This window comes from Plutella xylostella, chromosome 8 (assembly GCF_932276165.1).
Source record: "Plutella xylostella chromosome 8, ilPluXylo3.1, whole genome shotgun sequence".
NCBI lineage: Eukaryota > Metazoa > Arthropoda > Insecta > Lepidoptera > Plutellidae > Plutella > Plutella xylostella.
In genome coordinates this window covers 9,781,123-9,799,049 of record NC_063988.1, presented here as the reverse complement: position 1 = coordinate 9,799,049, position 17,927 = coordinate 9,781,123, and the positions used below count along the sequence as shown (strand labels likewise).

Genomic DNA, 17,927 nt, shown 5'->3' with positions numbered 1-17,927 from the left:
TAAGGTAGTACATGCATTTACAACGTGGTGACGACCAAGAGACGTATCAAGTTTGGAACATAAACACCGTACTTACGTCTGTGAGACGTCTCGAGCTCCGCATAAAGCACCTGTGCACGCGCCGTGAGCGGGACGCCTACAGCAAGTAGATCACGCGGGGGGAGGAGGGTACTGAGGGGCGGAACCTTGGTAACGCTTCGGGTGAAAAAATATTGCCAAAATAAAAACGAGGCCGTCTGTGAGACGGGTAGGTCGGCAGTTAAAGGTTAAGAGAACACAAACCACAATATTCTACCTGATGATGGCCTCCTCGTCCTATCCGACGATTCTACCTACGTAGACATCAAAGTAACCAACGTAGTTAGTACGTAGTAAAGGGGTGATAAAGAAATCGGTTTGTTTCTTTGATGTTTTTTTAAAATCATTTTATTTGCCGGAAACAAGTCCATAGGCATACAATACATACAATAAAAACCAAAATAAACTAAATTATTTTAAATTTCTATTGGGGAAAGTTGTCATGTGGTAAAAAATATCGGCATAGTTAAGGCCTTGGTCTCCTATTTTACGAGTATGCTATATGCGGCGTCCGACTTTGGCGTAAACGTTTCGATCAACGTCTGGACGCCAGGAACAACGTCAGCGGTCAATCATAAACTATACGCGAATGTCGACGTCCTATTCACAAAGTAGAAGTCAAACAGTGCTTGTGTGTGGTGCCGTGCATTTTGTACTGCCGCTGCCGCCAAACACAACGTTCATGCTCGAATGCTTCGAAATCACGAAATGACTAGAGTAGAGACGCGGCGCACGGCCATTTACGCCGTCGTAGGTCGCATCCAGCGCCACGCCCCGTAGGCCGCGTCGATACGATCGATGCTCACTTCACTATAGAAATGTACTGATGCGGTCTCCCTCACTCACACGCCGACGCGACGTTGGCGCGTAAATGCCGTAGGCTGCGTCCATACGCCGTGCGCCACGTCACCACGTCTCTAGTCATTTCGAAGCATTGGAGCGTGAACGTTGTGTTTGGCGTCAGTACAAAATGTCGAATTTTAATGTAGAAAAGGATGAGTTATTGATTGAATCAGTTAAATGTTATAATGCACTGTTCAATAAAAGTGACAAGGAATATAAAAATTATATTTATAAACACAAATGTTGGGAGCAAATTAGCGAAATTGTCGGATTGCCAGGTAAGTTTGTACATGTTTTACAATAGGGAATATGCACGTGATTCAAATAAAGGTCAAATTTTGTTTTTAATAAACTTTGTTATTTCAGAATTATGCCTCCATCAATATTTTTGATTAAGTACAATTCATTTTTGAGCGAGTAAATTTAATAATTGTTGAAAAGTATAAAAAAACTTCGGTAACATTTAATTCTTTGAAACGTGACGGATTTTCTTAGAGCGGATGTGACTACATGTCAATCTCAGGATAATCTATGCCCATAGAACTGAGCGTCGGCGCGTGTTTTGAAACTATACAAGGCCAGAACGCAGAGGTTGGGACTGCTCGCGTATATTTTCAAATTAAAATGGTGCCATGATTTACTTGAAAGTATACAAGGCCATTACGCACTAATCGCGTATATTTTCAAGTAAGTTGGGCCAAAATTATGGCTTGAAAATATACTGCAGCAGTTACCACTGCGTACTAATCGTGTAAAAAACATTTTCCATAGAAACTTTGTTGGTGACGTGACTTTTTACTATGGAAAATGTTTTTTTTTTTTTTTTGCGAATTTTCGAATTCTGATTTCAGTTTCAGGCTTAGATATACCATGCTGCACATGTAGGTTTCGGCTTAGTATAGCAATTTTGCAACAAACTGTATATTTTCAAGCGCCAAGCGGCAATGCGAGCACTTGAAACTATACGTGATTAGTTACCAGGTAGCCCTTTTGAATTTGTTGCTCTCTCTTTCTTTCATGCGAAATAGTAATAAGTCTATTGCTTTCTAAACATTGCATCATCATTCCGCACTTGGCATTAATTTCGTAACGTGTTTTTTGTTTACACCGTAAGTTAAAAAGTAAATTGATATTAAACTGTAAAACTGTTGTTAATAGTAAAAATTATCTCATAAGAAGGTAGAACAATTCATAAAAGACAATTACGGTGAATTCAAAACTTGATGAAAAATATGTCTATTTAAAAAAGATTAAAAAAAAAAAGATTTAAAGATTTATTTATTTCACCAAAAACATACGTACAAAGTAGGTATATTGAGCACTGTTTTCCGAACTAGATATAAATCTGTATTTCAGAAGACAGTTCTCTTCCAGATTAGGGCCTTACTGGTAAATAAACAAAAATAGAACACAAAATCAAATAATAATTTAAATTAATTTTATAACCAGTGTGTGGGTGTCTGTGTGCGCGTGTGTGTATGTATGTGTGTGTGTATGTGTTTGTGTGTGTGTGTCCTACCTACCTACATACTAGTGTTGCCACGAATAGTGAATTGGCCGAATACCGAATACCGAATATTCGGCGACGCTGCCGGCCGAAGCGCCGAATATTCGGCCGCCGAATATTCGGCGCTACAACCTGTTTTTTTTGTTCCTGGAACTGCTTTGAAGAAGTTGCTACAGATTATAGGTACATATGAGAAATGCTGATTATTAGGAGGCAGAATGCTGTGGCAAACGAGTTGAATTTTTATTTGATAATAGTTCGCCTCGATCGGATGGCCGATCCTTACAAGTGGTGGTCAGCAAACATAAAACAATACCCGAACCTTTTGAAATTTGCAAAAACTTATCTTTCTTCACCTGGAAGAAGCGTTTATAGTGAGAGGTTATTTTATGAGCGGAAAGCGGAATCGTGGGCTACCAAAAAATGCTGAAATGCTCGTTTTTATCCAGCACAACTTACTACTGATTCATTTTAAGTACTAAAATGTTGTGATTTGGAAATAAATACACAATTTTGATTAAAATGACAAGTAAATTTTTACATGATTTACTATTCGGTATTCGGCCCGAATAGTACGCACTATTCGGCCGAATACCGAATAGTGAAAAAACTACAGATGCCACGAATATTCGGCCTATTCGGCCAGTTTTTTCAGTATTCGGTATTCGGCCGAATAGTGCGTACTATTCGGGCCGAATACCGAATAGTAAATCATGTAAAAAATGACTTGTTATTTTAATGAAAATTGTGTATTTATTTCCAAATCACAACATTTTAGTACTTAAAATTATTCAGTAGTAAGTTGTGCTGGATAAAAACGAGCATTTCAGCATTTTTTGGTAGCCCACGATTGCGCTTTTCAATCTTTTCATTGTAACCATCCTCAGAAAATAACCTCTCACTATAAACGCTACTTCCAGGTGAAGAAAGATAAGTTTTTGCAAATTTCAAAAGGTTTGGGTATTGTTTTTTGTTTGCTGACCACCACTTGTAAGGATCGGCCATCCGATCAAGGTGAACTATTATCAAATAAAAATTCAACTCGTTTGCCACAGCATTCGGCCTCCTAATAATTAGCACTTCTCATATAATCTGTAGCGACTTCTTCAAAGCAGTTCCAGGAACAAAAAAACAGGTTGTAGCGCCGAATATTCGGCGGCCGAATATTCGGCGCTTCGGCCGGCAGCGTCGCCGAATATTCGGTATTCGGCCAATTCACTATTCGTGGCAACACTAGAAAAAACTGGCCGAATAGGCCGAATACCGAATAGTTGCCGAATATTCGTGGCATCTCTACTACATACCTACTACACTCACGAGCAATGAATAAGTCCAAGTAGCAAAAAGTCAACACCAAATGACCCTAATTTTTTTGAACCATTAAATTTAAAATTTGATCAAAATTTACTATTTTAGTTGGTTATAATATTTTGATGCGCTGTTAAATGCACTTTAATATTGCCGACGGCGTCATTAAGCTAGTCTTATCGACAAGTACGCCAATCAAGCAATATGCGTAATAGCAATGTATAGTTTCAAGTACGATTCAGTAAATCCCAACTTGAAAGTATACGTGATTAGTACGCACAAATCGTGTATATTTTCAAGTAAAATATTTATTTTTTTCACTTGAAACTATACAGTGCTAGTACACTATGGGTGCGTTCTGGCCTTGTATAGTTTCAAAACACGCAGCGTCGGCGCGACTAGCGAGAGTCATTATTCTGAGCTGTGAAACGAACGTGATGACGTCACACCTCTTCATACAAAGTTTTAGGCGTCTATAGTGGACGAGTCGGTTATAAATTTTTAACTCTCTTTAAAATTACTGAAATTACTTTTTTGGCGTAGATTTTTTTTTACTATAATAAAGCGATGTAAAACTATTTAATAAGAATATAAAAAATATGTGCATATTCCCTATTATATTGTTATTTAATAGTTATTTTGCCAAGTTAACCGTCCTTGTGGTGAGCAAATATATGTCTTCAGTCAGTTCATTTCGAATAGGTATTTACTGCTGACGTAATGTCAGTGCCCGTGCCCCCCGCTCGCCTGAGTGGTCGAATATTTTCAGATGGTAATGCTACAATTACTGTCAGTCACTGTCGCTGTAGTTGTTACTAGATGCACGTTTGTTTTTTATCAACATAGGTATTAGGTATGCAGACAACATGCCGCCAATATAAGGTAGTCAATTGTATCTGAGTCCAAATGTATTGGTGAAAAAAAAACTCTGAAAATAGCCAAAATGCCAAACGCGCTTTCGACAGTAGTTACGTCGAGCTCTGCTCAATCTGTAGTTAAATTGTCTTTTCTCACTATCTTCTATGCTCTGAGCAATTGAGAAAGGTTTCATAAGACGTGGAATTAACTTAAATCCACCATCACCAACACTAAATTGAGGTACTTAAAAATATATCCGTGCCAGGTAATCGAGTGTCTGGTGGAAATGGAAAAGTTCCATTGAGTACTTGCTGGCCTATGTGTGATTCGCCAAATATTCCATTATCACTTTCTTTTCCATACCAACCAAAGTCCACGCACAGGAATTTGCAGTCTGGGTCTGTAACTGCCAGCAGAACAATAGAGAAATAATTCTTATAGTTAGGTATGGTATAAAGATCCAGAATTAGGAATATTTCTTATTTGGACATGTTTACCATCTATTGCTGCACAGCATGGAAAATTCCATTTCGAAAGGAATCCTTCCGCTGATTGCTTTAAAATATCTGCTGTAAGATTTGGCAAATATATAGGAACAAGAACTTAGCACATTGCTTTCAAAGTTGTTTTGATGATCAATGATAAATAATTGTGCGATATACGGAACTGGAACGCTAGTGATCGTTGTGATTCTCCAGTGGCCAGATATCTGGAAAATAAATTATTATACAACTTCAGTTATGGGTGCTAACTCGACGATAGATTTAATACAATACATACATAGATAGATAACATCCAAGATTTGAAACAAACTAGAAAACTGTAATGTTTATGTATAATGAGTATTCTGTTTAGTTGCAGATTGCAAAACCAGGTGGAAAAGTCTTCGAGACCAGTACAATAAAAAGATAAAAGAGGGTAGCGGCACAGGTTCAGCAAGATTAAATTGTACTTGGCAATATATAAATCTGATGTCATTCTTATCAGATGCCGTAAATGATTCACAGACAGGCATTGATTTTGATGGAGACATTTTGATGACAACTGTTACAGAGGTTAAGGCCGAAAACATACCGGCACAGGTAAACGTAGATGACACTGATGAGCCACCTCCAGGACCATCCACATCAGCCATCCATCCATCAAGATCCAAGAAACGAAAGCAAAGTAAATTACAAGAAACTCAAAGACTAAATTTACTAAAGACCGTTGTAAACAATACACAGAAACAACCGCAAGTTCAACCTCCGTCGGCAACCAAAAAGTTTTTTGAGTCAATGGCTGAAGTGGTAGAAACTTTCCCGCCGCGTGAACAAGCTATCATTAGAGCAAAAGTTTGTCAGTTAATAACCGATATAGAAATAGAACTGTCTTCAACAGGAACTCCTATGCCTGAACATGCTTGGGATAGTGATTATTTTAACTTGAGAAAAGGGTCAAAATAATTATTTAATATTCGATTTTTAATTTGACTGTTTGGTATAAGTATTATAAGTTGAGTATCTAAAAACAATTACGTGTGTGTTTATTTTACTCTAATACAGGGTTACTTGTTTACTCAGTGTGACAGCAACTTTTTCTTTAGGTGATATTGGCCTAGGCTGCCTTTTTGATGGCATTTTTTGTTATAGATTCCCGCACTAGTTCTACGATATGTTTGAATTGTTCTTGATTAACACGTAAATATTCAATTAAGTATTGTTGTCTTTTAAGTGCTTCATAATCAAGATCTGGAAACAGCCTTTAAAAGTGTTGAATTTATATCCATTTTAATACCCCACGACCACACACAAGCACTGTTTGACTTCTACTTTGTGAATAGGACGTCGACATTCGCGTATAGTTTATGATTGACCGCTGATGTTGTTCCTGGCGTCCAGACGTTGATCGAAACATTTACGCCAAAGTTGACGCCGCATCCTAACTAATATTATAAATGCGAAAGGCCTGGGTCTCCTATTTACGCCGCAGGTCGCATCCAGCGTCACGCCGTAGGCCGCGTCACGATGCTCACTACATCTACGCGCCAAACGTCAGCGTGTGAGGGAGACCGCATCAGTACATTTCTATAGTGAGCATCGTGACGCGGCCTACGGCGTGACGCAGGACGCGACCTGCGGCGTAAATAGGAGACCCAGGCCAAAGTAACTGTGTCTGTCTGTCTGTTACTCTTTCACGCTAAAACTACTGAACGGATTTGAATGAAATTTGGTATACATATGGTCTAGATCTTGGGAAAGAACATAGGCTACGTTTTATCCCGGAATTCCCACGGGAAAACTTTTTAAGGCGAAAAGAAGCGCGGGGGAACAGCTAGTATAGCATAAAATAGAAGACCAAGGCCAGCAAGCAAGTAATATAATAAAGTTATAAGTAAAGGTTTAAAAGTTTTTAAAAAAAATTTAACTATAGTTTATAGATAACAAAGTTTTACATGGTTTTACGAAACATACACAAGTCACAAGTACCTATAGTTTTTGTTAAACAATAATTTACTCTACTTTTAAAGTAGGTATACTTACTACATTGTCTTTGGTTTGACGTTCTACTTAGTTTTTTGGTAAATTATATATTTTTGGCTAACTTAAGACTAGAAAAATTACATAACGTAATTAATTTAACTAAAATTACCTAACTTATTAAAAAACCTATAAAAAATTATTTTATTATGAGCACGATATTTTTTCATAAATGAGAAATGGACTAGAACTAAATATAAGATAAACCTAACATTTGCCTATTTATTGTGATCAGATCATTTTGTTTTATCATGAATTTATTCCTTTTGGAATATCATATAAATTAAGTAAGTATATTTGTATTGAAATAAAATATGTTTTTTTTTGTAATCTTAATAGAATGCTGGTGTTTGGGATACTTAGAATTATCCTTAGATATATTCTATACATATCACATGTCTTAACATTAAACTTACAAGTACTTACCTACTTAAATCAACTTAAAATTATGTATATTTTTGTATAAATGCCTTTCTATATTGCACTCAGTGTTACATATTATTATTTTTATTAAATGGCAACATCGGAAGGGCTAATCAGATTGATAATTAAAAAGGAACCAATTTTTTGAGCTAATCGAAAAGAAATGCCTCATTTTCGTCAATAAAAGCCTCAAACACTATACTTATTCAAATCATCACCCCCAATATACAGACAATCCACGCAAAAAAAAACTTTCAAACCTAACCTATTTACAATAATAACCTAATTTACCCAATCCCGCCAAATTCCTCATCTCTTATCATTCTCTATGGTGTTAATTTTTTCCTCTATTCTGTTCAAGTCTGTGGAGTTATTGTTTTCAGCCTGTACATCAAGGAGGTTGGTTGACGCGGCGCGGTGCGTGTGGCTGATGCCGTAGGGACGCAGGTGGTATATGAGATAGTCCAGGACATACATCTGTTCCGGAGGCACGTAGTGGAATGAGACGGCGTAGTCCGAACAGCAGTCTAGGCCCTGGAAATTAGTTGATAAGTTGTTATTATTTAATGTGCAGTCAGGTGGAATTTGTTATATTGGGAGAGTCTTTTGCAGATGGCGCCACTAGTCGCGCGGTATTTTTCGTTACAATTAAATATCTTAATTCACTCAGCAACCTGTAGCGACTGAATAAGGAAGGCCGAGGACAAAGTCTTTGAGAGAGACCTATCTCCAGCAGTGAAGGATTACGGGCTGATGATGATTGAACAGCATCTATTTAGTCTAGTGATAGTTCTTTGATATTATTAAGTACCTCTTATCATCTTTACCCTGTATAATACACATAATTCAACTCACCTCATCGCTAACGTAGAACATGTACTTCCTATACCAGAAAGAGTCGTCCCTATTCGGGAACAGATGGTCCCTCACTTGGAACGGGAAGAACCGGCCGCGGCCGAACGAATCCCGAGAGTCCATCGCCTTCACTCCTATCTTGTCCAGGCACTTGCCTGAAAGAGATGGCATACGATTTGTTAGCCTTCTTATTCTTATCACCTGGCGGTGTCAAATATAAAAAATAAAAGCTATAATTTGTAAAATATGCACGAGTTCTAAGAAGTTTTATTGACACATGCTTATGCCTGGTAAATAAAGTTCGTTTCCCCTTGAAAACGGAAAAAATCCCACAAAATGTAGCGGTTTGACATAAGCTGTCATATGGCTCACTGGTCATGCTATATGAGTGCTATATTATTAAGTAACAAAATATAGACTAGGGTTAACCCTCGTGGTGAAAAGATTGGCAACTCTGAGCAACTTAGATTAAGGTTTCTTTCTTTATTATTTTCTAGATTAGCATTTATTATTATTATAAGAAACCAGTGATACGTCATCCAACGAGGCTCTTTTCGTGCATCCTGTGGCCTCTTAAGTAGTATGATATTATGAAGGAAGACAAATCTTGACAAAAATAAAGAAGAAACTTAGCTTAGTATTACGCCACATTTTACGAATAAGAGCAATCATGGAAGCAATAAAAGCCAAATCTCATTGTATCGTTAAACTTAATTGATCGTTTTAAGGCTGTAGTTTGATAAAAATAACAAGCACTTTCTGTAATTACCTACTATCATAGTTAAAGTTACTACCTACTTTTTGATAAAATCAAGTTGCCTGACAATAAACTGAACTTATTTTGATGAAATAGGTACAGCTAAAATAAAACACATATACACAATTAAAACTCCTAAGACTTTTTTTCTTGGTTGTATGTAAGGTCACTCCATTATTCATTCGTTCATTTGCTCACCTATCTCGACGTCCTCCGCGAAGGTGTCTTGTTGATGAAGCTGCTATCCGATGTCAATCACTCACTCATTCGTTCATTCACTCACCTGGAGCGGTGGTAGCTCAGTCGGGTGAGCGCCCGCTCCTCGCGCAAGAGATGCGGGTTCCAATCCCGGCGCTGACATATTATATACCAACGAGTTCTTTGAATTTAAGTACAATGTATACCATCGCTCTTACGGTGAAGGAAAACATCGAGGGGAAACCTGCATATCTAGATTAAGCACATCTAGATATGTGAACCCACCAACCCGCAGTGGACCAGCATGGTGGGAAATGGTCCAAGCTTAGGAAGGCAGTTTAGACCTTGGGGATATACACAAAGTTTCCACTCGAGAGAGCCAGGTGCAGGTACTTTCACCCCCACAGATAATAAAATAGAATAAATAGAATATTCTCTTACCTATCTCGACGTCCTCCGCGCCCGTGCCGCTGCTCTTGCACAGGGTGGGCGCCGGCAGCGCGCGGTTGATGAAGCTGTCCAGCGCCGCGCGGCTGAGGACGTAGCCCGCGCCGCCGCTCATGTAGCCCTGGGGGGATGAGGAAGAAATATATGTTTTTTTTATGGAAATGAAAACAGAGCGCCAGTCTCATCTTTTGCAACACACTTGCTGTTGTTCTTGCTGCTACAGTTTAGGCTTGCTGAGCAAGGTTGAGAGAGCCATGTAGGTACAGGAACTTCGCCCCCTCTCAGAATATAGTAATAGAAAATAATCCTCCTCGAGTGACGCATGCCTAACAAACGCGTCATTGTAAAATAACACATGGGTTTCCCTGTTTATAAATATAATTGATTGGTTATGTATCATCCAACGAAATAGGAAATGAATAAAATTAAAACTCTTTATTCTATATAGCTGTTCCCGCGAGCTTCGCTTCGCCTTATAAAGTTTTCCCGTGGGAATTCCGGGATAAAAAGTAGCCTATGTTCTTTCTCAGTGTCTAGACCACATGTACTTATACCAAATTTCATTCAAATCCGTTCAGTAGTTTTGGCGTGAAAGAGTAACAGACAGACAGACAGACACAGTTACTTTCGCATTTATAATATTAGTTAGGATACCTACACCTACAAACCACCACATATATCTTCACAATATGAAAATGAAAGCACTGGGGGTGGATAATATATCTCTTCTACTGACTGTTCACATTAATCTCATATTTATTTTATGTATTCATATACCTGTGGTGAGAAGGGCTTGAACCGGCAGCCGAAGTAGATGAGGTCGCTGCTGCTGTACGCAGACAGCATGTAGCGCAGGTTCTCCACCACCACGAATCTACAACGTAAACAATAATATTATTATTGGTGAGCAAGTAAAATACAGATAATCATACTAATATTATAAATGCCAAAGTTTGTGAGTATGTGTGTTTATCCTTTACGTTAAACCCTGACTTGGCTAACTAAACTGCATGAGTAAGTGCCAATTTCTCAGGCAATAATGGAGATTTATAAATTAAACTTAATCTCCATATAAAATTCACGAAAGATATGTCAAAAGTTAACCTCTACTCCCTGGTTATGCTCTAACCGAGAATGGAGAAATTGGAACTTAGTCCAATAAGCCCAATTTTTTCATAGAAACAAGTGCCAACACCAGACAAACTTAATTTCAGCCAACACTTCTCAAACAAACTCATCTATCTTACTGCCAGTTTCTATATCTCTATCTATCCATAACTGGTAGTTACTTTCATACAATTTTGACATTATCAAAAGTATCAATCTGTCAAAATCGTATGAAAGTAACTACCAGTTATGGATAGATAGAGATATAGAAACTGGCAGTTACTGACACAAGTCCATTGTCCTTACAATAACGTAGATATATACAGTAGATAGGTTAATTATTCTGTATTTCTCTACAAAAATATGTATTCGACTATTCCGTAAAATGATAAACAACCTACCTACGTACTTATGCCTAATTTACTTAATTTCGACAAGGCTTTCAGTTCTGTTTCAGTCAAACTGCCCCATTATTAATTATCGCATTCAGTTCCAAACAATCAGTCCTTGTAACACATACACACTAAATTCAAACTTATGTCGATTTGTCTAACGTCACAGCATGGTTATTGGGTTACTTCAGCTTCACAAAAGACAAGCGAATGGAAGCTGACACGCAAACTATAAGTTTAGAACATCCATATAGAGTCATGGTTAGACAGCCGAATGGCGTAGTGGTTAGTGACCCTGACTACTGAGCCGAAGGTCCCGGGTTCGATTCCCGGCTGGGGCAGATATTTGTTTAAACACAGATATTTGTTCTCTGGTCTTGGATGTGCCCGTAAAATGGCGGGCGCCCCCTATTACATTGGGACTAAAATAACACTGGCGAAAAGTAGCTGCAGCAATGCATCTCTGCCTACCCCGCAAGGGAGTACATTAGTACAAGGTGTGAGTGTTTGTTTGCTTTGTTTTTGGTTAGCGCCACAGCGCTTCGAAACAATTTTTTTCGTAATGTAGAGTGACCCCCTGAGTCGTGAGCACAAGTTTCGATCCTCCGTTAACGTTGCGTATCGTCAACTGTCACTGTCAAAATGTAAGGCAAAGTTAGTTCCAAAAGTGACATTTGTTTTTTCCATATGTTAGGTGGAACATCACCAAACGCTAAACGTATTTAGTAGCCTGTCATACGTCTGTCAGTACAAAATGTATTTAAAATTTGATTTAATTACGTTTAGCGTTTGGTAAAAGTGACTCTTCGTGTAGATTCGAAAATAGTATCGAATCCTATGCTCGCTACACTGAAGGACAGACGAAGGCGATTTGAAATGCGTAAACAATGTGGGTATCGAATCAGTTATTTTCTCGAGATGAAGAACAAAGAGAGCTTGTTAGCATTTTCAACTCATCCATAATTCAAAAACATCCGAATACTTAACTGAAAATGATTTTGTAATCGACTCCTGCGCAAGAACTGAAAGATTTGTCGATATTTGCGTCAAATATTTATAATTTATACTGTAATGTTAGCACCTGAATACACAATCAAAATTTTCACGGTCTAAAATCACACAAATAAAAGGGCAATACATTTATTTAGCTTTCAATTTAATTACCAAGTTTGTAATTAGTTTCTTCAGTTTCAGTTTAAACAGTAGGTGACCGAAAACTTCTAATGCTTTAGATTTTTGGATTTTGGATTTGCCAGTCAAGATTAGGCGATTTTACTCTGCGTAGATAAACGTTTTTGTATATGTCTGTTGTATTTATGTCTTATCTATAAGTTGACAAGCCTAGTCTAATACACATTCATCGGTAACACCCGTAACCTTATAGATTAACGATATACCTACAAAGATAGAGAGTCAGTGCAAAAGAAACGTCCCGTCAAAATAACATCCCACTTCTATCTGAGCTCTTATTTTGAATGAGTTCAGTTTGAATATTTGCGACTTTATTCATATGGTACAATGGTAGTCATTAGCTTGAACTTAAAACGACAGTAAACAAAACGCGGTAAATTTTATTGCTTTGTTTTTGCACTGACACTCCATCTACTTCGCACATTGTTAATCTGCGCCCGTGACTCACGTGTCATCATCAGCCTTGAGGAACCAGTCGGCGTCGCGGCGGTGGTGCTCGTACACGTAGCGGAAAGCCTCCTTGGTCTTGGCCCACAGGTGGTTGCGATCCTCTTGGACTGGCAGCTTTATTGAGGGCAGCGACGGGTCTGGGAGACAAAATTCATTTCATTCAGTGGGTACAGTTTATTGTCGTATGATGTCGGAGAGGGCAGGGTAGAAGATCTGATTGAACAAGCTGTCATCGGCATTTGTAATCCAACCATCACCGACAACCTATTGGGTACCCTGGGCCTAGTGGGCTGGAGTACCACCATGTTAGATAGTTAAACAACCTTCTTGTTATGTCAACAAAATCCTCTCTGAGTGACGTATCGACTCTTGACCTTATATAAATAATAAATAATAATAATAATAAATTTATTTATTCGAAGTAAAGTGATTACAGTAACGTTCTTATGGCTAGGATTTGGATGAAAATACATAATTGGTAGACTGTTGCCGTAGCGTCTGCTCTCATAGCTAGGCTATAGAATAGCCTGTATTAATGAGAAGCATTATATACTTCAGCCGCACCTTGGCGAGTCAGGGACTGCAAAACTTATCGGACGGAACCTTACACCATGGTGACGAGCCCTTTACCAGCTCTAGTGTTTGCCACCGACAAGCTAAGAAGAAGCTAATATGAACAATCCCTTACCTTCTTCTGTGCTCATAAACAGCAATATATTGCACCGCTTCCCCCAAGTCGCCTTAACATGAGCCGCTTTAGCCTGGTGGTTCTTGGGATGCGTCATCACCCAGCACAGCACCCTGACCCTCTGAGCCAGGGCGTCTGCCACCGACCTGTCCTCATCTTTGTGAGCTGGCTCGTCTGCGCTGTGCGTGTCCACTTTTATGAACTTCTGTTGCGCGCTTGGTCTAAAAAATTAGGATATGGGTTAGGATGGTACTGATGAGGTTTGTGGAGCATGCATTGGTAGGTTTTATGGATCGATGGAGGTTTTTGTCTGGTGTCCCTTATGATGGTAGGTAATATAGGGCGACACGGTAATAATGACTTTGCGTTTTGCCTTTAGCTCTAAAAGTTGTAAGCGTAAACAGAAAAAGCCGCACGATTCTCTGGCTATGAACTATAGACGGGATTTTAGACAAGCAGCAAAATATTTAGAGAAAATTATCTATTAAAAAGTATCTACTTAGCTATTTCATTTAAATCACGTGCTTATCTTTCCAGAAAACCAATCTCAAAGGGATAATTCGATTGTAAATTGTAAGCATAAAATAAAACTATGCTGTACAACGTAGATAAGAATTTGCTAGTTAAATGTTTGCTACGAGACAAATAAGCTCTAGGTACCTACAAAATGTTGGGGGGCATTTGCAGCTCATTAATTGATAAGTTTATAATGAAAGATAAATAAACTCGTTAAATAATGAATAGTTACGATATAACAATTTGGTACTTAAAGTCGTTGTCGATAGGTACCATAGATATAGTGTTCGAAGATTTCATTTACATATTTTATAACAATTTTAACGATAAAGGATACTTAATATAAAAGAAATGCAAAAACAAAAAAAAACTTTTAATTTATTTAAGTACCTAATAGTACATCAAGAACCATTGCTGACCTACTTATTTATACATAAAACAAGGTGACTATAAATCACAGATACTTATTACTTACCTACTAAGTTTATGTTTTTGGAAGGCAAAAATATTTTTGCTAATAGTTAGTTTGGTATTTAGTTAAGGAATTTGGCATATACCTACCTACCTTATTATTGAAAAGTAACATACTGGGTACCTTCATAATAATATCGTGATGGCCGATTTATGATGTTGGACAAGATGCCTTCAGTTATTCCGAAAATCGGTTTTACACATTCATACAATTATTGTTGTAGTTACATTTTTTTCTTGTTCTTATATGAATAAAATTAGGACTCATGAAATTAGCATGACTATAGGTAAAGTAAAGCCAACATGTTTCATACATGTATCTTACCAAAAAGTCAAAATACTGACCAAAATAAATTTAAAAAAATCGAGTTTAACCATTAAGTACCTAATTAAGCACATACAGCATCTCTGAAAAACGATAAACAAACAAACAAAACAACACACCACAAAGCACAATCTAAAAAGCTCACAAAAGCGCAGTCAATTAGCACAAACACGTGAAGTGAATCATGCGCATGCAACCAAACCATGCGAAGACCTAGGTCTACATCTAGGTCCTAGGTTACCTGGGCAGCGCCTGCGACAGGCCCCTAAGGCCGGTGGACGTTAGTAGGATATAGGCGAAGCTGAATCCAGCCGAGATCCCGATAACCAGTGTTAGCACGAATTTCCGCCCCGCCACCCGACTGTCGGCCTGCGCTAGCGGAGTGTACGCCACCCGCCCGGCCATGGCTCGTGCTAGCGTCGCGAACGCACGTACACTACTGAAGAAGTACCGAAATCTTTTTCAGGCACGTAAATATGTACCTAGTTACCTACTACGTTTGTTGATCATGGGTCGCGATCTTTAGTATTGGTTCAGCAGCTGTTTTTGAATTTATGGAGCGATATGTTTAAGACTTGTTCAGGTTACGTATGGCTGGCTCTAAGTAGAAGGGATAGAGTCGCGGTTAGCTCAGCGGCCCGATATATGGAGCCGCAAAGCTGAAGTGACCCTCTTAACTGAAATTTCTATTCACGTAAAACTACGCATTTTGAATAGGTAAATCAAATACGTAAATGTAGCTTTTGTTTAAACAGTTGTTTTCTGATTAATAGTGTCCCATTTTTCATTGGCATTAGGATTAAAAGTTCATAAATTTTAGGACACAGATGTCATATTTTTAGGGCATATTGGTCCATCAGATATTTGCCTCCTATATTTACGTACCTAAAAAATACTTCCTATGTTAAAACACTTGCAGACATCGCGGTTACATTAAATAAACAGGGACATTTAAACAGCTGGAATAAAGATAATAGAAAAGCTGAATACCTTCACCAACACCACAGATATTTGCTAAGATTGTTAAAAAAATCCACAAGAAATGGTGTTCTTTATTGCGAATACTATACTTACATATATACTAATTTTAATTTAAGGCAATACTTATTGGGAACCTGAATGTAATATAAGTATGGTTCCTATGTATGCAGAGTGAAATTTCATCAGTGGCTTTGCTGTAATCGGGTCCATGTACTCGACACACCTGAACAACTTTTGTTACAGGACCAATGTTCCTTTTTTTCTTTACAATTTAATATAAATAATATAACACTTTCAAATATATTTTTGTGCTAGTAATGTAGGTACAATCATGGGGTGAGATGAAAATTGTGTGGGTGTAAATTTTATAATAAATGGCATGATGTCTCATGGCCTCGTGGCATTCAAATTCAAGTTTGCTGTATAGTATTCAAGAAATTTTAAGTGTGAATGTGACTAATTTCAAATTTAAGTGATAATTATGATTTTATAAACAATAGTAGATGGAGTGGCTATATAAATATAGGAATAAAATTAAACTGATTTTTTTTTATTGTTCTAAACAATAGAGATTATAATTGATTGCATTTAATATTTTGATGATCAAATATTCATGGTTAGTTAAAGTTTTTAATCATTATTAAGTACTTAATATTTTTTATTATGTTACTCAAAGTAGGTTTAAGAATGGTTTATTACCTTCACATATACCTATGTATATTATACCCAATTGAGATAGAGAGATTTTACTATTAGAAAGCTGGTCAAAAATAAGTATTTAAATGATTATTTTGCATAGAAGACATAGAAAAACATAATTAAATATTATACAAATAGCCTGCCCCAGGACGCACCCAACCCAAAGGTTCCCATCACGCTGGCAGCATTACCTCACTGCACTGCGAGGGAGATCCTCTGCATCATCTTTTACAAAGTAGAATATAACTTTCTTGATATCTCACAGACACAAATGGCATTATGCCAAACATATAAATCTCTTTTTGGGGAAAAAAATATACTATTTTTGGGAAAACAGTTGGTTGCACTAAGGCACATCATACGGGGCCGGCTAATCTATAAAGTTAGTTAATTTACTTCTATGGTCTGTCTGACAGAGCAGTAACAAACTGTAAAAAACTATTTTAAATTTTAAAACTTTGTGAGATAGGTAATTTCTACCTTTAAGTCCTTAAAAATCTCCAAGTAAAACCAAAAAATCCTGAAACTTTCAAGCTGTTCTGTTTTTTTTCAATAAGTAAGTACAATCTGAGTAAAATTAACTAAAACCAATATTGTATTCAACATAACCACTAGCCTACGACTATATAATTTTGTATTATTACATCAAACAGGAAACCGATTAGGTACAGTGTGTAACAGGAGGAAACTGATAAGAATATCGGTAGTTAGGTTGTTGTTTAGTTAATAGAAACCAATCCAGTGGAAGAGAGACAGTAAAATTAAGGTAACTTACAGTCATTTCGGATTTAAATTGCTTGTCAACCCTAACTATTGCGGCTGTTTAAATTATCTCCATTCAAGAAAGTTCACCAATAAAGGTTTATGCGTATTTAAATAGAGTAAAAATAAAACACTTTGCAACAAACAACTCACAAATTCGCAAATTTTTTGACAGTGGTGGTTTACTTTACATCACAGATTAAAAGTTGTCTTATACCCCATTTACACTCTCGCCTCGGCCCTCGCCTCCTCGCTCGCCTCGTCACTCGTGCGGAGGCGCGAATGTAAACACCCACTCGCGTGCGACGCGAGTGGGTGTTTACACTCTCGTGCAGAGTTCAGTTGTCTTTGAGCTAGCAACGATGGAGAACGTCGAAGTTTTAGCCGCAACAATAAAGAATTTATGTATGATCACCGATTACTTCGCCGTTTATGGACCGATTTTGAAAATTCTTTTTTTTATGTATTTTTTTCAAATTTTGATTCCACCTCCAAGGGTGGGTAAAGGGTTAAAAACAGGCTATGAATTTCCATGTTGGGTACCTATTAACC

At 37.6% G+C, this 17,927-nt stretch overlaps 1 protein-coding gene and 1 non-coding gene across 2 annotated transcripts; one reads left to right on the top strand and one right to left on the bottom strand.

The window, feature by feature from the left end:
• Window positions 1–583: 583 nt before the first annotated feature.
• Window positions 584–6,104, top strand: LOC119693040. The gene is made up of 2 exons (XR_007266527.1): window positions 584–1,199; window positions 5,450–6,104. It is a non-coding gene; the product is annotated as an uncharacterized LOC119693040 (transcript).
• An 831-nt stretch (window positions 6,105–6,935) lies between these two features.
• On the bottom strand, window positions 6,936–17,548 carry LOC105389362 (glycoprotein-N-acetylgalactosamine 3-beta-galactosyltransferase 1). Its single transcript, XM_048622422.1, has 8 exons — window positions 17,389–17,548; window positions 15,175–15,372; window positions 13,622–13,842; window positions 12,932–13,070; window positions 10,571–10,667; window positions 9,788–9,914; window positions 8,392–8,546; window positions 6,936–8,070 (listed from the first exon to the last, which is right to left on the bottom strand). Exons 2-8 carry the CDS (start codon window positions 15,336–15,338, stop codon window positions 7,846–7,848), a joined length of 1,128 nt encoding a protein of 375 aa, XP_048478379.1. The 5' UTR covers window positions 15,339–15,372; window positions 17,389–17,548; the 3' UTR covers window positions 6,936–7,845.
• Window positions 17,549–17,927: the final 379 nt, after the last annotated feature.

Bases quoted from the DNA above. Each gene is read 5' to 3' on its own strand.
- LOC105389362 (XM_048622422.1), bottom strand. From the start codon at position 15,338: ATGGCCGGGCGGGTGGCGTACACTCCGCTAGCGCAGGCCGACAGTCGG. The intron at 10,668-12,931 runs GTGAGTCACGGG...TTTACGTTGTAG, and splicing joins CTCAAGGCTGATGATGACAC to ATTCGTGGTGGTGGAGAACC. The intron at 8,547-9,787 runs GTAAGAGAATAT...CATCTCTTTCAG, and splicing joins CGCGGAGGACGTCGAGATAG to GCAAGTGCCTGGACAAGATA.